We start from the raw sequence: 20,498 nt of genomic DNA, 5'->3' as shown, positions 1-20,498 counted from the left end.
TAACTCAGCTGAGCCACCCAGGTGCCTCCCCCCTCTCCCCCCACACACATACTCACACACCTTTCTTCACTCTCAGTGTTCTTTCCCTTCAGGAATCACGAACAGTGAGCAGAGCTCCCACTGGGAAGAAGCTTGCTGGAGTTTGGGAGTGGGGCAAATGGTGCTGCGCCCTGCATTTGGCCACAGTAGGAACTGCCCCACTGGCCACTTTAGACACATAAAGGTCATAGATGCTTTGCTAGTCAGGCAAGGGCAGAAATCACCCTCCTGCCGGCCAGGAGTGCTGGGAGCCCAGATCATTTTAGCGCCTGGCTGCTCTTCTCTCATTAAGACAGCTCAGTTACAGACCTTTCTGTCCTTCAGAAGCTTGGAAAGAACCCTATTCTCTCGGCTGCCCTGTCTTTTTTCTTTCTCATATTCTGACCCTCCCCATAGCTCTTCCTTGTCTGGTTTATGAAAACACACACACACACACACACACACACACATAGCTGAAGTCCAGCATGTTTCCCACTTGGATTGTCAATGATGGCCTCACCGAGGATAAACCACGAAGCATCTGGAAAACCATGGGTCAAGTGTTTGGATATGTCTGGTTATTTGTGGACTCCCTACCTGCCACCTCAGGAGGTCTTGTACTTTTGCAGTGTTCCCAGCGACATGCATAAAAGGACGTGACTCAGTGGAGACTGATTTAACATTTATTTGCTGCTGATATTCTTTACTTTGAATGAGGTTGAGCTATAGATTTTAATTTTAAAATTCTCTTCAGAAGCAGCCCCAACTCATCCCTGGGACAGAATTCCCTTAAAGCCAGGTGAAGTTTGAGAGCCTAAACACTTTGTTCCAAAAGCTTCCAGCAGAGCTGGGGATGTGGGAGCGACTCTCCAGGTCAAGGTTTTCCACAGAAAGTCCCTCCTTCCCACGCCAGCTTCCTCTGTCCCATCCGTTCCAGCAGCTTTGCTTCACAACAGAATCCAGCAGAAGTTCCCTGCTGAGTACGTCTCCAGAAGCCCTCCTACCACCCTGTGTCTTCTCTTTAATGGCTATAAAAATCCAGCTCAGAGGAGGAAAGGTACTAGTCTGGCAGGCCCTGCCTTTGAAGGTACTTCCTGGCGCTGACAGAAGGACAGGCCAGTGAGTACTGTGGACACCACACGTGCCATCGGAATCTGGAGCCCCACACCGCCCGGCTCCGCTCGCCAGGCCAAGGCTGGGCCGCAGTTGGGGTAAAGCCCACGAGGCGGGCTGCACACACGTTCCATGTAGGACTGGTTCTCAGCAGAAAGGGTAACTCTAGGGAGTAAAGCCTAAAAATGCAACTTTCCCCCCCGCAAGTTCTTTCCTCTCCGCGCGTTTGGCTTTCCTCTGGTGACAACATGCCAGACAGAGTCGTACCTGTGTTTAGCAGATGGTTAGAACGTCTTCAGACTTCCAGAGCCGCCAAGGCTGGGGGGAAATACACTGAATCCATAGCCATGAGGACCAGCTCTGGAGTCTATGGACCCTGGAATGCGGCGGCCCCAGTCTTGCGTCTTGTTCTCTGTGTCCTGTGGAGGGGCGTTAGGTGACTCGGGTGGGAGGGGCCTCTGGGGCAGGACCACGGGAGGAGACCACTGAGAGACCCAGAAGGGGAGACCCCTCACATCAAAACAGGATGAAATTAGGTTGTTGTCCCTTAAGAACCTCATGTGGTTGCTTTTCTGCCCCCTTGCTTCAGTGTGTGGTATGCGATGGCCAAACTGTGGCTCTGGCACCATTAGCCACGGTCTCATCTCCATCTTCCCAGCCAGGGCAAGTTCAGAGGAAGCCAAGAAAAGTCACTTCTCCACTTTGCTTTGACTGGTCTTCTTTGGGGTCCCGGGGTCTTCTTTCCTATCCTTCCACGGGGAGACCTGGTGCTCTCAGCACTGCTCAGCCTCCACGAAGCCCTCCTTCTCGTGGCCCGAGGGCTCAACCTCCGTGTAGGTGGAGTGGTTGGGGTGGTTGCGGAATCTCACTGCTGGCCAGTGGTGAGGTCTCCGCTGTGGGTGGGCGGGGGGGGCACAGAGTCAGCGGGTGTGGCCTAACCCACCTGGGGCCCCACCCCCACCCCCTCCCTGACCAGGGACAGTGCTGAGCACGAAGACTCTCTTCACTAGGGCGCTGGGGCCTACTCTGAGCCAGGTGGAGTTCAACCCCCTCCCCGGAAGCTCCCACCATGGTGATCCCTCCACTGCTGGGAGCATTGCTGGGAGCCCTAGGAGTCTGGGAGGAGGTCATTTTACCCCTCACGGCATGGACTGCAGGACACAGGTGAGAGCCTTTAGCAACGTACCGAGTGGAGCCCTGAGACGGTGAAAGGTGAGGCAGTGGGTGAGAGAGGGAATGATCTGGGAGGCTCTGGAAATGCCAAGATAACCCTCAAGACAGTATAGACCCTGCGGCAGAGACAGCTGGGGAGCTTATGAACATACACCTTCCTGGGCCAGTTTCAGACCTGCCCCATCAGCGTCTCTATGGCTGGGGATCTGCAGTCCCCCGGGGTGATACCCAGGGAGGCTAAAACTTAAGGCTGACTGGTTAGGGCTTACAAGAAACAGGGGCTTCTAAACAAAGAGGAGGAGACCCCCTGCGCCTCTGGGTAACCCCTGTGTGGGAGACCGTGGTCAAAGAGGCAGCCCCACTGGACCACACACAGAGCTGGTGAGGAGCTGAGAGCGGAGGACAGGGCCAGGAGCTGCCGAACCCTGTGGCCCAGAGAGAAGGGGGCTGGCCTTTACTTCCCAAGCTGCACTTCAAGCTGGTTCTTCCGAATTCTGAGACATTCCAAACCATAGCATCCTCCATGAAAGCTCCCAGAGAGAGCAACTCTTATGATTACTGTGTCTTGTCAATTCTAACCTAAGCACCCATACAACAGGCAAAAAGGCAAAGGTCTGTTCCACTATGGCTTTGAATAAGCAGCCGGCCTGGAATTTGGGGGTGAGAGACCACAAAGCATTAAAGATTGGCTGCACAGTCTCTTTCTTTCCTCTGGGGACGCTTCTAATTTCACCAACGGGGGAGCGAAAGGCAGACAGGCTGTTCAACAGGACAGGAGGGGTGCAGCACTCCTGGGGGAGACTCGGGGAGGGGGGTTAGGGACTCAAAGGTGCACCAGGATGGAGTCAAGGATGGTTCCTCAGGAAGGAACAGGAGCCAGGCACGCGGGCAGGGAGGGATGAGGTGGGGAGAGGCAGGTACTCCGTGGCTGGGGAAATGCTGATGCGGAGGCAGACGGTGGAGCTGGGGCCAAATTCTACACTGACCTCGATGAAGAAGAGCGCAGCGTTCGAGGTGGGGTGGCCGTTAATGTAAATCCCAGCCAGGATGATGGCTGCCACCAGGAGGACTGCCAGCACGATGCCCACGATGGTACCCAGGTGCACGGGGGGGCCCTTGGTCTTGGGGGACAGGTTGTTCTGAAGGCCTGTGGAGAGACCGATAGGGTAGGGGGTGGCTACTGGGGAGCAGGGAAGGTGGGGCCATGAAGTCCCAGGTTCTGGCAAAATCTCAGAGATGAAAACTGGCAGAAACTTCGGGCCTGCTTATGAAATAGGTAAAAAGATGGGGCAGGAGTGGGTAGAATCATGAGTATGGATGGCATTCACGTTGCACTGGGCAACATTCAGGTGGTTTTCCAAAATCACTTAAAAGTTGCCCAAATGTCTAATAAGGATCATAAGAGAAGTTCTCTCCAACACACGTGCCACTTAAATGCTTTTAGGGAGTTCTCATAGGTTAAGTGATGGTGAGGCATTTTGGATCTGGAATATGGCTCCCTGGTTCAAATCCAGGCTCTGCTGCTTACTAGCTGTGTGACCTTGGGCAAATTACAGAACCTCTCTGTGCCTCACTTATCACTTCTATAGAACAAGGATCATAATGATTACCTAATAGGGTTAGTGTTAAAGCCCTAAGGGTTAAAACTGGATCATTCACATCAACTGCTGAAGACCAGGGCTGGATCTCAGATGACCTCAGTAAGTATTAGCTATTTTGATAACAAAATGACCATATTTTCATCTGTCACTGTCTACTACCAGACCGTGGCCTCCTGGAGGGCAAGCGTGGTGTTTTATTCATCTCTGTGTCCTTAGCTCTTAGAAAAGATGGCAGGCCCCATGGTAGGAGCTCAATAAAAGAGTGAACCAGGTCCTCTGAGGGCTAATAAACCAGCAGGCAATCTCTGAGAACATCCTGAGCATTTGAAATACATCCCACGGAGGAGGCTGAGTATTGCCATAGACTATCAAGCTGGAAGGTCATCTAGTCCAACCCTTTTCTTGTATGACTGGAAATACAGAGAGGTAAAGTGATTTGCTCAAGGAAAGAGTCAGCCGGCCACTAAGAAGCCTATATTCCCATATTTCCTGGGGTGGCTACTTGCTGCTTCTCCCTACCCTACAGGGATGTGGAGATAATGAAGTAGAAAAGACTGATGAGCACATAAGCAAAAGAAATATTAAATCTTCTCTTACATGGGTCGTGGGTGAAATGGGAATCAACAGGAGGTGGGGACTTTTAATAGGATGTCGCACGCATCCCAGTCATTGTCCTCCCCATCCCCTCTTCTCTGCAAGCCGAAGAAAAACCCAAGAGAGAAACTGTCTCCGGGGCACTCCAGCGCATGGTCAGTGCTGCTATCTGCCAACAGGTGAGGTGACACACCCCACGCTAGTCTCCCCTGACCTGGCAGTCAGCCCGCAGCCCGCTGAGACCCTGGCGATCAGATGGTCAGGGTTTGCGTGGTGCAGAGCGAGGGGAACGTGGCCCAGCCCCCACTCCTCACTCCCAGCCTAGGCACACAATGTACACTCACTCATGAGCAGTCATGCCTTCATCTCCGGGGGGAGGCTGGATCACACCCTGCTGCATCAACTGCCTCTCCTCCCCTGCGGGTGGGGATAGCAATGTCCTGGTCCCTAGAGTCTGGAAGGCATGTCCATCTCCCCCATGCAGTGGTTGCAGTAAGGGCTCCAGCTGGCTCTGGGCCAAGGGCAGGGAGGTGGGCCATGTCATGTCACCAGAGAGCAGATTATCCTCCCAGTTAATCTCGGGAGCAAAAGACCCCAACTTCTGGTGCCCTGTAAAAAGTGGGGTAGGGGCGCCTGGGTGGCTCAGTCGTTAAGCATCTGCCTTTGGCTCAGGTCATGATCTCAGGGTCCTGGGATTGAGCCCCGCATCGGGCTCCCTGCTCGGCGGGAAACCTGCTTCTCCTTCTCCCACTCCCCCTGCTTGTGTTCCCTCTCTCGCTGTGTCTCTCTCTGTCAAATAAATAAATAAAATCTTTAAAAAAAAAAAAAAAAGTAGCGTAGACAACTTCTGTGTACTCTCTGCCAAGCCGGGCAGGGAATCCAAGGAAACTTGACATGGGAGAAGCGGCTCTGCACCCCTCATTGACGGTGAGGCCCCTGGGGACAAGAGGTGAGGCCACTGGTGACAGGCCACACATTGCCATGTCTGCTCTAGCCCCGCTCTTTCTTCCTCCTCTCACTCCTTTCAGGGCAGTGAGTAATCAAGACAGATCTCCAGGAGGTTCATGGCTGATGAGAAATGTCTAGATGTAGACATATTCCTTCAATCTAGTGGGCCCGTGCCCAGGAGCCCAGCAGGAGGTCTGGGCCGCTGAGGCCGCTGTCACTCCCCTCCTCCCCGCCTCGGAACCAAAGCAGAGAGGCCAGGTGCCTGCTGCACACTCTTGGGGGGCGGGTTCCAAGAGGCAGTGGGTCTGATGAAGAGTGGCAGGCAGCTCTGGACTCACCGTCTCCTCCTGCATAGGGATTCAACTTGGTGTCATCTTCAAAGAGAAGAAGAGAAGGCATAAAGTTAGTGGAATCATTATGGCCTTGGTCACTTTAGGTCCACATGGGATTTTAGGGAGGTTTAGTCCAACCCTGCATTTTACATGTTTTTTTTTTTTTTTTTGTAAAGATTTTATTTTAAAGTAATCTCTACACCCAACGTGGGGCTCAAACCCACAACCCTGATATCAAGAGTCTCACGCTCTACCAACTGAGCCAGCCAGGTGCCCCTAATCCTTCATTTTAGAGGCAAAGAAGCTGAAGCACAGAGAAGGGAGGTGACTTGCTTAAAGTCACACAGCAGTGTAATGGTGGAAGTCCACCAACAAGCCAACTTTTCCTAGTCTCGTGTTCATTCATTCAAGCAATATTTATTGGATGTTTACTACGGGAGTTGAGCCCTGGGAGTAGGCACTGGGGTTTGACATGGTCTCTGCCCTCAGGGAGTTAACAAGTAGGGGAGATGGAGTGACAATTAAAACCCAGCATACTGAAGCTCTGATTGGGGGCCTCACCCAGACAAAGGGTGTCGAGACGGAGGGGCGAGACGTGGGGCCGGGGAAAGGGTTCCAGACAGAGGAAGAAGCATGAGCAAAGGCCCAGAGTCAGCAAGGATTTGGCCAGGTGGGGATAAAAAGCAGTGCCGAGTAGCTGGAGGGTGGAGAGGGTGTGAGTGGGGTGTGGTGAGAGATGAGGCTGGGGGTGGGGTGGGGGTCCACGAGACCAAGGTGAGGACCTGGCACGTTCTCCTACGGGGCGCCAGGAGGCTGAGGAAGGCCTGAAGAGGCTCAAAAGCAGCGATCTTGTGTCACAGATGCAGTTCTGCTTGAAGACCTCCCCTGGCACACAACTGGAGGAAAGATTTCCACACCGCAAGGTGTGTGTCCTGTGGCTTCCTAAATAAGTTCCAATGGTTGACCCTCCCTGTGGCTCTTCCCCACCCAGATGGAGATCATGACCTGAGCCGAAGGCAGACACTTAACTGACTGAGCCACCCAGGCGCGCCAAATAAAATCTTAAAAAAAAGTGGGGGGGGCGCCTGGGTGGCTCAGTCGTTAAGCGTCTGCCTTCGGCTCAGATCATGATCCTGGGGTCCTGGGATCAAGGCCCGCATCGGGCTCCCTGCTCAGTGGGAGGCCTGCTTCTCCCTCTCCCTCTCCCCCTGCTTGTGTTCCCTCTCTCGCCCTGTCTCTCTCTGTCAAATAAATTTAAAAAAAAAAAAGGTTTTTTTTCAGCACCAAGAAAAGCAGTCGAGGGGCAAGATCGCTGCTTCTGAGCCGAATGAGACCTGACTCCTCCTCTTCTGGCTATGTGACCCTGGGCAAGTCACTGACCTCCCTGAACCTCAGTGTGTCCTCTGTGAAATGGGAATACAACAGCATCAACATGCAGGATTGTTAGGAGGACCAAGTGAGTGTTGATGTCTGCACAATGTGCACAATTAGCATATGGTCAGGACCCTCAGTAGCTCGTGGGGCGCCTGGGTGGCTCGGTTGTTAAGCGACTGCCTTCAGCTCAGGTCATGATTCTGGAGTCCCAGGATCGAGCCCTGCACTGGGCTCCCTGCTCAGTGGGAAGTCTGTTCTCCCTCTGCCCCTCACCCTGCTCGTGTTGTTCTTTCTCTCTCTCAAATAAATAAATAAAATCTTTAAAAAAAAAAAAAGTTAGCTCGCCTATCATGTGCTCCCTCATCTAGGACTTCCTTCTGTCCAGACCCATGGGTCCATTCTCCAGTTCTTTAGGCTGCAGTGAGAAAGGCAGGGGGCACCGTGGAAAGAACATTCCACAACTTACTTTTCAGGTAACCCCAAGTAACCAACTTTGCCCCTACGAGCCTGTTTCCATAGCTGCCAAATGGGATGGTAGCTGAATAATGTTTTAAAACATTTGCCTTTTTCTCTTCTCCTTTCCTCTGTTCCATTTGACCCTTCCAAGCAGGTACGTGGCTCCGTGGAGGTGGTACGAGCCCACGTCTTTCAGTCTGAGCCTAAGGGCAAAGGGCTAAAACCTGGCGGTAATGTATTGATAAAGGATGAGAGAAATTTTTCAGAGACGGCCAAAGAATCCCGGAGGGGCCTGTACCAGGCTTCCCCAGATGCCATGTGGTACCTCTGGGTGGACAGACCTCCCGGCAGCTTCAAGACCCCCAGGCCTTGGGATGGCAGAAGCCCCTGGGGGTGGGGGGGGGCAGCCAGAGCCTGGAGAGGTGGGGACGGAGCAGCGGCAACCCTCTTGGACACAGCTGCCCCACTCTGACCCTCTGTCCACACCAGGTCCCAGGAGCAGGAAGCCAAGCGGAGGTGCACCCCTCCAGCTGCGTGAGCATCGAGAGCCAGAAGCACACTTGTAGAAAAATCAGGCAGTCTTTCGCTCACAACTGAGTGTGTGGACTGAGTTCATACCTGCCACAGGGCTGCTAAGACCTCCCGGATTCTGTGGGGACGGCTACTAAGATGACCTGGGGTGGACCATATCAAATACCGGGCCCTGGGCTGGGACGTTCATGTTCCTCCCCTCGTCACGGTGAATCCGTCCCACCGTCCCGACGTGGGCCAGCACCTGGCTCTGCCTCTCCCCAGCAAGCTGGGGACTCCAGCTCTCTGAGCCTCGGGGCCCTCCTCTGCGAAAGTCGGGGCCACTCGTCTTCCCTGAGATCCCCCCTGTCAGGGATGGTTATGATGCGCGGGGGCCCGAGCCCGTCCCTTCCCCGTGGCTTCCAGCCCCTGCTGCTCCCCGCCCGGGCTCACGACTTACCTTCCGTGGTGAGGCTGTCGATGAAGAGGGAGGAGGAGGTGGTGGTGAGGTCTCCGTCAAAGGGACTGAAGGAGCTGTTGGGGGAGGCCGAGGAGTGGCCTTCGTCCTGGAAGTCCTCACACGTCCAGCGCTCCGCCTGCAGGAGAGACCGGGCACCGCTGGGCACAGACACCGCACAGAGAAGAGCCCTCCCCCGGGGGGACGGAGGGGGCCCCTTCATCCCCCAGCGGCCAGAAACCTTCAGATGCCGGCGCATGGTTCAAGTGTGGTAAACTCACCGGAGCTGGGCCCTGAGTGCATTTATGCCTCCCACTTTATCCTGAAAGTGCCTTATCTACCTTACAAGGCAATTTAGCTGTCCGCTGCTTCGAATCCTTCCTCCAGGAAGGAGCTGAGATGCCAATCTTAAACAAATAAAGCAAATCCGTACATTCACCACAGCCAGCGTCAGAAGTGGGCTGCTAGACAAGATTTTTTTTCAGGACACAGAAGGCTCATCCGGCCTTACTAATAACAGAGGAGGTGGTGAGCGCAGAGAATGGGGTCTGGGGGGGAGGGTTATGTTTAAATGTGGGGCCTTGGCACTTCCATATCCCACCAGTTGTGAGAGGCAGCTCAAGTCATTTAAATCTCTCTGTGCCTCAGTTTCCCCGCTCTGAGCAGGGGGGCGGGGCACCGGCCCCCAGCTCCTGGGGCTGTTCAGATTAAAGCAGAGCAAGTGTGGGGCAGCATGCAGTGGGGTGCTGGGCTCACGCACTGGGCACACACTGCAAGAAGGGCTGGAGAAGACAAGGGAGAGGAAAAGGGCGCACGGATGGATGGATCTGTCTGGGTCGGTATAAGGTGTAACAATAGGACACTCCCCACCCAGAATCAGTGTTGAGCATTCTGGAAAACTCCAGCAATGAGAAGGAACCTATATGGGATTCTAAATGGGAGGTGCCTGGAACAGTCTCCTCCCTCCCAGAAAAGCCTGGCCTCCCAGAAGAGCCTGAGGAGCCTGAGGACTGGAGCCAGGGCAAATGCCCCGAGAATGTCACCAGCCTCCCAGAGGATCCAGCTGTGGCCAGCACCATGCCCAACGTACCCTCTGCAAACACCAAAAGAGCTCCCGGAGAGCTGCCCACCCAAGGCCAAGCCACCAGAAGTGTTTTTCTCAGAGACCAGAGAACCCTCTAAAATCTCCCAAGTCTTCTAACTGGCTCAGAGCAGTCTGAGAGTTCCAGATGAAGCGGAGAATTTCGCCAAGAGCCAAAGATGCCCTGCGAAGAGCTACGGTGGGAGGGGCCTGCTGGCAGCCCTACGGTTCCCCACAACCCGGCTCGCTGAAGCTTCTCACCTCCTGGGCACAGCCGTAGGCCAGCCACTCCTGGCGGTAGCGATCAAAACCACTGGAGCATCTGCAAGGGGACCAGAAGGTAAGAGGTGTGATGGACCGACAGAGAAGCCCTCCCCTTCACTTCCCCCATTCAGTAACAGCTCTCCGATGATGGTGAGGAGGGAGCCGACCTGCCAGGGCTGCGGTGATCAAGACCACTGGGCAGGGGCCCTCCTCAGCACCAGGCAGCTGTGGGATCAGCAGTCAGACCCTTCTTCCCCAACTACTCCTTCCCCAAAAGGAAGGCAAGGTGTCTGTGGCATCCCTACCCTCCTTCGGACCCAGCTCCCCAGGACCAAGGCCACATCTACCCACATGTGTGTGTATAGGGAGCTAGATGCACTGCATGACCTCAAATGAACTTTGAGATCCTCTTGGCTCTAGGTTGCTATGGAATTGCTGAGAATCCAGGGAATTCACACAAATGTCTTCTTGGGAAAGCCTCGCTTCTTCACAGACAATCCGCCTCTTTCTTTGTGGAGGGGCCTAAACTTGACAAGGAGAGGTAGACATCAGCAGAGTTAGCCAATGTCTGCCGTGTGATCACTAAAGGGCAGGAATGAAGGTCTTGCCAGAGGCTAGGAGAAATTAAAAAACTGGCTGGTCAGTGTCCCAGGAAAGGACACTGTGCAGCTCAGCTGGGCTGGAAGATGCCAAGTGCCTCCCTAGGGAAGGGGTGGGGATATGAGGATGAACCAGGGAATGTTCTCCATGGCATCATGCTCAAATTTCCCTTCTTCACTCTGGTGCCAGAGGAGTCCACCAAGCCCAACTCAAGCTCTGGGACATGTGCATGGGAAGAATAATATCATGAGCCACCAGTGCTGAGAAAGGATTCATGGCTAGTTAATTTTCTTCACTAGCAACCGCCCACCCATCTGCCAGAGACCTGGTAAGGCGGAGGATTTCTGAGCACTGTCAGTGTTTCCTTCTGAAGGTGCCCCCTCGGGCTCCGAGCTGCTTCTCCTGCAGCAGGGGGAGAACTAAGCCATCCCCACTCCCCCACTCTCAGGTCCTCTGTGCCCACTACTTTGGGGCATGGAGGATTAGGGTTCTCTTGGGGGCTGGGAGCTAAAGTTTCTTTTTAAGCCAAACTAACTGATTCTTTCAAGGACTGAACCTTTGATGTAAGTCTAAGAACGTCACATTCTAAGACCTGAGCCAACCAACCCAGATGCAGAGAAGAAAGGCCTGAGATATGGCCACTAATGAGTGCCTCCTGAATGCCAAGTGCCGCCCCAGCCATATGCTGCTCCTGTCCTGTTTCATGGGACCCTCCCAGTGACACTGGAAAGCAAGGATTATGGCCCCTCATTCCCTGGGCCAAATCCTGGAGTTAAGGTCACCCCAAGACTCCAGAGTGGGCCCTTGGCGGGGTGGGGGCAATGTGGGATGAAAGGAAGACAGCGGCCATGGTAAGTGAAATTGTCTAAATCCGATCCAGCCCCAGCGCAAGGAAGGGAAACTCTGGGAGGCTGCGGAAGGCAGAGTGGGTGGCGAGGAAGGGGAAGCTGAGAACCCACAGGGTGATTGCAAGCAGCTGTTGGTGGGAGAGTCCCTGATGGCCGGCCCCTCAGCACCAGCCCTGCCCTCTGGCTCTTTAGGGACCTGGGGTCAGCTCTCAGTGGATGCCAAGGCTCCAGAGGGCTGGCAAGGAGGGGCCCGTGCTGGGGTGAGCCCAGGCCCATGGGCATCGGGGGACAAGATCTCGGCCCCACATCAGCCTCACTTGCTCTGTGCTGGAGCTTCTCCATCCCGGAGCGGACATGACCACACAGCAAAGGCAGTGTCCACACACAAGTCCTTGCCCTCCCCCAACCTGACCAACCCTCATTAAACGGTCATGGGTCTCTGGGTTTGGGCGTATGTGTTAAATGAGGATGTGTCAATGTGAGGGTTTTGCTTTCATCTGACCCATTTTGAAGCTCTCATGGCTCAGCTCTGGTTGGATGCTGAGTCATGCGGTGGCAGCCAGCCCCAGGATTCCAGGGCTCATCTGAGCTCATCTGGACTATCTCTCCACGCTGAGACAGTGGCTCACAACTTGAGAGTGCCCGAGGTGGACCAGGCAGCAAAGCCGCACTCCAGGACGGACCAAGCTGGGGTCTACCCTAGGTATTCTCTCGAGGCTCCATGCCTTTCGTGCACAGGGCCCTGCACACTTTGCAAAAATGCTCTTTGGTAGTTGAGAAATTAAAATGATGACATGTTCTTCACCCATTTTTCCCCGGGGCCACATCACCACAGCCCATTCTATGGGGAAAATAAACTGAGGCCCCAAGAGAGTGAATAAGAGCACAGCTGGTGGGAAAAACACACAGGAACCCCTCTCTTCCCAGCCCGGGCTGTGCCCTGTGCTGGGCAGGCCGCCTGTGAGGGCGGCAGCTTCTATTTCTGCACCGGGATATTTGAAAGGAGCGAAGGAAACGCTGACAGATGCCCCACAGCTGCGTGGAACACAGACTCTGTAATTTGCAATTTTCGAGATTGCCTCGTAGGCTCTGGGAGTTCATAGGGCTTCCCACTCTCATGAGAGCCCAAGTCCCCAGAGAAATTTTTTTTTTCCCTCTCTGCTATTTATTTATTTTGGATGGAAGAACAGGGCTCAGATTCTGAGTCTAATCTGTGAGGAAATGATTTCAGAACAAGGAATGGAAGATGAGTTGTATTTAAGAACTTTATCCCTGAACCCGAATCTCATCCGGAATTTTTGCCTGTTTCCAAAACCAAGCAAACACAGCTTTGTAGCCCGCCCCAACCTTCCACAGATGCCTGCAATTTCCATAGCCCTGATTTTCAGGAAACCCCATTACAGCCTGACAAAGATCTTAAGGTGGGGTCATGGGGCTCTCATCCAACGGCAATGGGACTTTGGAGATGGCAGGTCTCACACTTGTTTGCAGATGAGGCACCATGTTGAGATGCAGGCTCCTGGGCTTCCCTCCCAGAGATCCTGATCCAGGGTAGGGCCCAGGAATCTGCATATTTGACACAAGACCTAGCTGATTCTGGGATCCTCACAGCTGTGGACCATTCTCTGAGAAGCCCTGCCCTAGGATGAACCGACCCTTCTGGGGTGTGAAGAGGAGCTGCCGTAGATGGGATCCCTGGATGGTCTTCCAGAAACCTAGCGTCCGCACAGGGACCCTGCTACACAGTCACCTTGATCGGTCGCAGGCCTCAGGGAAAAACTCACTTCTGCGACATTCTTGTCCTAGGGGGCACAGTAGACTGGCTAGAGAGGCTCTCATGTTGGCAATGAGGCCCGAGGCAGGGAGGGGGCCATGTCACCCTCTGCCCCTCCTCCACAGTCCGCCCGTGGGAACCAGAGGCTCAGCCGGGGCACAAACCTCTGGAGGACGTGGCACCAGCTGCAGTTGAAGGGCAGGTCCGAGGACACGCAGGTGTCACAGCTTCGATGCTGCAGGCAGGCTGCGAGAGAGAAGGTGGCAGTCCCTCAGACCCTCCGTGGACCTCCAGGGACCTCCAAAAGGCACAGCTCTCCCCAGTGCTGGGCCCTTACAGAACTACGGAGTCTGACTAGCAGGGACCCAGGAGGTCATTAATGCCACCCTCACTTGAGTCCAGCCCTAGATTCTTCCATCTCTTTCTCCCTCCCCCCACTTTCCTCCTTCCTCCTTCCGTCCCCAGGGGGTCGGGCCCTGAGCTGGTGCTGGGGATTGCGCAGTAAATCCCGGTGCCTGCCTTCTTGGGCCTTACAGTCCTATGGGCAGACAGACACTAAACAGATCATCAAGCAAACATAACCACGTAATTATCGTTGTGATGAGGCTTGTGAAGGAAAATTACAGGGGCCTTGAAGCATGGACAAAGGGATCTCACCTAGCCCGGGAAATTATACTGCTGGGCTATTGCGCACAATTACAGGCTTGAGAAGGATTCTTTGTCTTAATTGAGATATATCGGACGTATAACACTGTGTATGTTTAAGGTGTATGACATTGATTTGACACCTTTATATCGCAATAGAATTGCCATTATAGGGTTAGCTACGCTACTATGTCACATGATTACTGTTTCCTCTCCTGACAGGAACAAGAGCTAGTCTTCTAACAAGTTTAATGTTTATAATACACTTTTGTTGGCTATAATCACAGAAAAGGATGTTTAAGATGTTCTGGTTTGCCCGCCAGCCAGTGCTAGCTGGGAGCACTCATTCGGTCCCTGTGGGGGGACTGGCGCCAGGATCATCCCCTGGCCTGTCTCCGCCTCCTCACTCACCTCCCAGGGAAGCCTGAGCACTGGTCCGCGGGGGTAAACCAGGCATTCATAATCGCATCCCTTTCTTCTCCCTCTCCGCTTGGAAGCGAGCTACCCCTGGGAGTATATGGGTCTCTCTGCTCACTTGGGTTTACATCTCGCTTGGGGAGTTGCTGAACCCCGTTGTGCCTCAGTTCCTCCTTTGCAAAAGAGGGATCCTGATGCTCTCTGCTGGGCAGACGTGCAGTGAGGAGGAGATGAGGTGACACCGAGCGAGGGTCTATACGAGTGCCGGCCATGCGGCGAGCCCTGCGAATGCTGCTCGTGATTGACTGTGGTCTTACTCATTCCCCTCAATGCACCGACCAGGTATTCGTCCACTTGTTCATTCATGCTTGCATTCATTCCTCTTTGTTTTTTAAAGATTTATTTATTTGAGAGAGAGCACGCGTGAGCATGGGGAGGGGCAGAGGGAGAGGGAGAGAGAAAATCCTCAAGCAGACGTCAAGCTGAGTGCAGAGCCTGCCACGGGGCTCGACCCCAGGACCCCAAGAGCATGACCTGAGCCGAAACCAAGAGTGGGATGCTTAACCGACTGCGCCACCCAGGCGCCCCGAGGCAACCTTCCAACAACTATGTATTGAGCACCTGCCACAGGCCCTGTCCCGGCTGCTAGAGATGCAGTGGTGAACAGGGAAAGACAGACAGACGCGCTGCCTGCCCGGAGCCTGCAGCCTAGAGCAGGAGACGGCCTACAGTACACAGACAACGAAGTCTGCACTAGGGCTTCTGGCAGCGGGCTGTGCAAAATAGCAGCGCACAACAGGGAGGCGGGATGGTTGGCGAGGGCCTCTGAGGAGAGGTCGTTTGGGCAGAGATTGGGAGAAGGGAGGAAGCAAGCCTGGCGGCTCTCCTGGAGGAGGAGAAGTCCAAGCAGAAAAGCCCCTGCGCGCAGAGGCCCGGGAGGAGCCCATTTCAGCTGTGTTCCCAGCAGCAACCAGAACGCTAACGGGCTGGGCAGAGTGGACAAGCTGAGGGTGACAGGAACGAGGAGGAGCAAGAGCTGGGGTCTGGCCCGGGGCAGGGCAGGGCCCGAGAGCAGGGGAGTTGGTGGGAGCGGGCTGCTGGACGGTGCGCGGACCCCTCTGGCGCCAGCCAAGCCCAGGAGCAGAGAGGCCGGGGGGAGGGGGGTGGCGGGGCGGGGGGGAGGCAGGAGGTATGGGGGCTGGATTTTAAGCATTGTTCGCTTGCAATTGAGCGCTACTCTGAAGAGAACCAGAATGACCTCTGGGTGGCAAGCAGCTGCCACAAACCTGTGCGTTTTATCCCAAGGAGACCCAGGCCCTCACCCAGAATAACCATGTGCAGTAGAAGAGTTCCTCTGATGAGCAGCTGAATGGAACAGAACACACCGCTAACAGCAAGAAGTAACAACTGACTCAGAAAAATAACCACTCATTCAATAGCTATCACACACATTTCCTCGCTATGTGAGTCTTCCTGGGACTCTACTGCAATCCATTAATGAGGGAGCCAGTTTGCATTCCATGCACCCCCAGCAAGATGGCAGCTGGGAACCCGCCGTGGGGGAGTGGGAGCAAAGCTGTTGTGGGCACAGCGTGTCACCTTCAGTCACTGTGGGAGCGACTGGCTGTCGGTGGCACTGTATCCTTTCAATAGAATGGAGCTCTCCGGCTGTTTTGTCCCCTGCTGTAGCCAGACGTTCTAGAACAGCACCCCATCACAAGCCCGTGGTAAGCAGTTGACCAATGTTTACGGAATTGGTGCCTGGGTGGTTTTGTTATCCCCATTTTACAAGGGAGGGAACTGAGGCTTAGAGATAGTCATGGAGCTAGGAGTGGTGGTCTGGGCTTGAACTGAGGTCTGTGGGAGCCAAAAGCCTGAGCGCTTAGCCTTGAGGTCCCACGGGTGGGCTTCCCTGCTTCAGCTCCCACCCTCAGCCTGTGCCACCCTTTCATGAGTGTCTTCTAGAAGAGCGACCCGGACGAACCTGCCACAGAGTATAATGGCTTGGAGATAGCCCATCCGCACCTCTGGACCAATCTTGGCTAAGTCGTCCCCCACCCAAAGGTAAGAGAGAAATCCTGCACTGGGGGATGCTGAGTTTTCTCGGGACCAAGTGAACCGGCCTCCCAGGGGCTCAGATCCTAGCCCTGGCAGCACTGCCCCCCGCCCCACCAGCCACACCCACAGGGGCCCCCACATGGGATCCCATGGCCTGCTCATTCCCAGTGCTCCGGAGGCCCCTTAGAAGGCTCCAGGCAAACCGGCCATGAGAAAAAAGCCTGGGAGCCTCCGTGGGGTATGCGTACAACCCACTGACCTTTATTTCTCATCTGCATTTCAGACGTCCTGCGAGCTATTAAACGCTCACCAAATTCACTGGAGGGGTGGGAAGTGGCTGAAATGTACAGACAGTGTCCCAGAAATGATTCCCAGGACGCTTCACTTCCGCCCAGGCAGTTACCCTGCCCTTGGATGTCCTTGCTCCCAAGTGCAGTTTATTCAAGTCCTAGGACTTGAGGTTTGTCCTCGGCAGTCCTTGAGGAACCCCTGCTTCTCAGGCCCCAGGTCTCTCCTGCCTAAGAGAGAGGGCAGCTGCAGTGGGGGTGGGGCTGTGATCTGCAAGGGGTCCTAGTCCTGCGACCCCATGATGTCTGTGTCCTTCCTCTTTCCCAGGGGAAGACACCTGCTGAGCCCTGCAGAGACAGGCCTAGTGTTCAAGAACTTTCCTCCTCCCCTTCTTCTTTCTCCACACCCCTGCTCCCAGAACCCTCAGGGAAGAGGAAGCAGGGGAAGGCAAGGCAAGAAAGGCCCCAGAAAGCAGGGAGAAGGCCATGGCTTCAGAGGGAAACCAGCAGGTACTGTGAGACAGGAGAGGAAATTAAAACTCTCTTTCAAAAATGCAAGAACAGGGGGCGCCTGGGTGGCTCAGTTGGTTAAGCGACTGCCTTTGGCTCGGGTCATGATCCCAGGGTCCTGGGATCGAGCCCTGCATCGGGCTCCCTGCTCGGCCGGAAGCCTGCTTCTCCCTCTCCCACTCCCCCTGCTTGTGTTCCCCCTCACGCTGTCTCTCTCTCTGTCAATTAAATAAATAAATAAAATCTTTAAAAAAAAAAAAACGCACGAACGGGGGTGCCTGGCTGGCTCAGTCTGGAGAGCATGTGACTCTTGATCTCAGGGTCATGAGTTTGAGTCCCACGATGGGTGTAGAGATTACTTAAATAAATAAATAAACTTTAAAAAATAAAAAGAAAGTAAAAATGCCAGAACAGGAGTCCTGTCCTCTCCCTCGCTCTCCCCAGCTGCCCTGACCATATCCTGAAGAGCATCCAACCCCGATCCAGTGGGGTCCACAGCAGTAGCTGGAGCCTTGGTCATGGACATGTGGCCTCAACTGCCGGTGAGTGGGGCACGGGGGAGGGCCGAGCCCTGGTTCTTGGAGGACTGCTGGCTAAATTCCTTTATTGCCTCCTGCCTGTGGACTCCGGCCTTACTCCTCCTCTAAGGAAAATGCAACAAGAAATGTAATGACCGAAGGGGCACCTGGGGGCTCAGTCGGTTGAGGGTCTGCCTTCGGCTCAGGTCATGATCCGGGGATTGAGCCCTGGCATCTCAGGCTCTCTGCTCAGTGGGGAGTCTGCGCCTCCCTCTCTCTCTGCCCCTCCCCCAACTTGCACACACTCTCCCTCTCTCTCTCTTGCTCACTCTCTAATAAATAAATAAAATCTTAAAAAAAAAAAAAAGAAAAGAAATGTAAGGACCGATTCATTCAATTCCTGGATTACCTTTCCTGGGGGCTCAGTCTAAAAATTCTCAGGGGTACACCTTTCCTGGGTTTTAATTGTGTGTCAATAACCATAGCTGTCATGTATCAAGTACAAACCACGACCCAGGCCCGGGATATGCCAGTTAGTGTCAGAGCTGACATTTGTCCTCAACTCTACCTACCCTGCTTCTGACCCTTCCCATAGCTCTGGGACGGAAGTGGGGTTAAGCCCATGTGACAAATGAGAAATGGCAGCCCAGAGAAATTAGGCGGCCATACCCACACAGGGGTCAGTGGTGGGCCTGGGAATGGAACCCAGATTGTTTGACTATGAAGCTCTTTCCAGGACAGTGGAATGCCCTCCCTCGGTGGGGACGACCCCTACTCACTGGGCAGTGGGGTGAACTCCACGGCTGATGTGCTGGTGACCTTGCTGGGATCCAGCTCCACACGGTGGTATTCAAAGATGGTCCTTCGCCGAGATTCTGAAACAGAGGCAGAGCCCGTCATCAGGAGCATCTCATGGCCAGAGGCCTTCGAGGCTTGTACCTGGAGCCTGATAGGTGGGCAAGAGATTGCAGCAAGTGGATCGGGGAGTCAGGATGCAGCCACTGAGGGCAGGAAGAAACTCATCAACCTGGGACAATGATCTTGAAGCTACAGAGAGACGGGACAGGAGTTGACCCTGAGAGAAGAGCTTTGTATTGTCAACAGGTCAAACTACTCCACACAGAGGCCTGGCTGCCCCTGAGGTCAAGACGTAGTAGGAGCTCCCATGCTTCTGCATGGCTCTGTGTCTTCACAGCTGCTGTTCCCTTGACCCATAATGTTCTTCCACCCCTTCTCTCCTTGTCTAGCTCATCCTTCCAGATCCAGCTCAGAGCTACTTCCTCCAAGCAGCCTTCCTTCGCCAGCTCCCTCCTCTTCTTTACCCAGGCCAGGCACCCTGCTCCCACTGCACTCCCCATATGTGGGGTCATTAGGGTCTATTTAGGGCCAGTAGACTGTGAGCATCTGGTCCTGAACCTGACCCACAGTGAGCACTCTGCAAATGTCTGCGGATGCACAGGCTGAACTTGGAGAACCTCTCCTGTCCTGGATGGAAGCCAGAGCGAGCTTCAGGGCCAGGCAGCCAGGGGCGGGGCTTATGTTCTGCCTCAGTCCCTGCAGGAAGTCCCTTGCAGTATCTCGGTGTCAAAAGACTTGAGTTCTGATTCGAGTTCTGCTCCCAGTCTTAGGGCCTCAGTTTCTTGTCTGTGATGTGGAAAGACAGAAACACCTGCTACAACACACTTGGGAGGAAGAAAGTGGAATTGTAGATGAAAAGACTTCTCCTAAAATGACAATCTGAGATGCTTTGATAACATCCCACTGCATACCCACACCCACCCAAGAACCGTGACTTGGGCGGGGGGGGGGGGGGAGGGCGGTGTTCCTTAGGCTCTGAAAGGCCAGCAGCCAGCCTCCGAGCATGTAGTGTTCAGCCTGCCCAGCACCCCTTCTTCCTTTTGGAAACAGCACTCCCTTTGGGGAACTACCCCGAATCCACTCCTACATGTGAGCTGCGCCAGAGCTACCATCTTCCTCCATGAGCCTTCCTCCCTGGCTGCACAGTGATTGGTCCAGGGCTGGGCATGTGATGCAAGCGGACCAATCAGAGACCTTCTCTGGGACTTTTCAACTATAACCCAAAGGCCCTTTGCTTTCTAGCAATGAAGCTGAGAAAATGTAACCTCCAAGTCCATGAATGGCCACAGGTCCAATCTCAAGCACAAGCCTCATGAAGCAGAACATAATAGTGGCTCTCCAGCCTCTGGTGTCCCAGGACCTGCCCTGGTTCCTGTCTCTCTGGCTCTCAGTTCTTCCTTTTTGTTCTTTGGGCTACTTCATATTCCCCCTTCCACTTAAGCTAATTTGAGCTGGGTTTTTGGTACTGGAAGCCGCAAGTAGGCAGGGATGTAAGTTACTCTCTCTGCTGAAGGTGCTTTGGAGGAATCTTCCCCAGGGTGGCAGCACAGCTCATCAGGCCCGGCTGTGAAAGGAAGGATGTCCTGTGCTGGGTGCCCCATCCCGCCCGCCCTCCTCCTGAATCTGCTTAAAAGAACATCTCATCTTCGTTTTTATCATTGGTTTATCCCTGATCTCGGAATCGATGCCTCCTACTTAACCCAGGACTGAACCGCAGTTGGTCTGGTGCTCTCTTCCTACCAGACCACACTGCTGTGCTAGAGAGCGGTGATGCGCGCGTCAGCCCCTGAAACATGCCCAACGGCGGAATGTCCGGGAAACGTCGTCCTATGCAGTGAATGAGCCCTGACTGGTGGCATTTGCTGACTTCTGTGGTCTAAATACTCCCCATGCTGATTTCAAGCTACCAATTTGGAGTCACTGGACACACCATCGGGAAGAGACGTGGTCACTCTGCTCTCCTGACTCTACACAAGGGTCCCCGTCCCCGTAGCTCCCGGTTTCTTTACAGTCATCCTCCGCATCCGCGGCTTTGCTTTCACGGTCTGTGACCACCCCCCCC

The 20,498-nt window shown here is 54.4% G+C and overlaps 1 protein-coding gene across 2 annotated transcripts in view; it reads right to left on the bottom strand.

Annotated features, from left to right (window-relative positions):
- Positions 1 to 535: 535 nt before the first annotated feature.
- The window catches only part of PLXDC1 (plexin domain containing 1), a 55,565-nt gene continuing 35,602 nt past the window's right edge, over positions 536 to 20,498 (bottom strand). The window contains exons 8-14 of one of the 2 annotated variants that reach the window (XM_032429009.1): positions 18,358 to 18,453; positions 13,308 to 13,389; positions 9,919 to 9,979; positions 8,580 to 8,715; positions 5,786 to 5,821; positions 3,291 to 3,451; positions 537 to 2,024 (exon numbers count right to left, since the gene is read on the bottom strand). In XM_032429009.1, the coding sequence (XP_032284900.1) occupies positions 1,905 to 2,024; positions 3,291 to 3,451; positions 5,786 to 5,821; positions 8,580 to 8,715; positions 9,919 to 9,979; positions 13,308 to 13,389; positions 18,358 to 18,453 (692 nt within the window). In that variant the 3' untranslated portion in view covers positions 537 to 1,904. Of the gene's footprint in view, positions 2,025 to 3,290; positions 3,452 to 5,785; positions 5,822 to 8,579; positions 8,716 to 9,918; positions 9,980 to 13,307; positions 13,390 to 18,357; positions 18,454 to 20,498 lie in introns of both variants that reach the window. The other variant, XM_032429010.1, reaches the window with a different exon arrangement.

This window comes from Phoca vitulina, unplaced genomic scaffold (genome assembly GCF_004348235.1).
Source record: "Phoca vitulina isolate PV1807 unplaced genomic scaffold, GSC_HSeal_1.0 scaffold40, whole genome shotgun sequence".
Classification (NCBI taxonomy): domain Eukaryota; kingdom Metazoa; phylum Chordata; class Mammalia; order Carnivora; family Phocidae; genus Phoca; species Phoca vitulina.
Note: the sequence above shows the minus strand (reverse complement) of the source record. Positions and strands in the feature narration are given on the sequence as shown.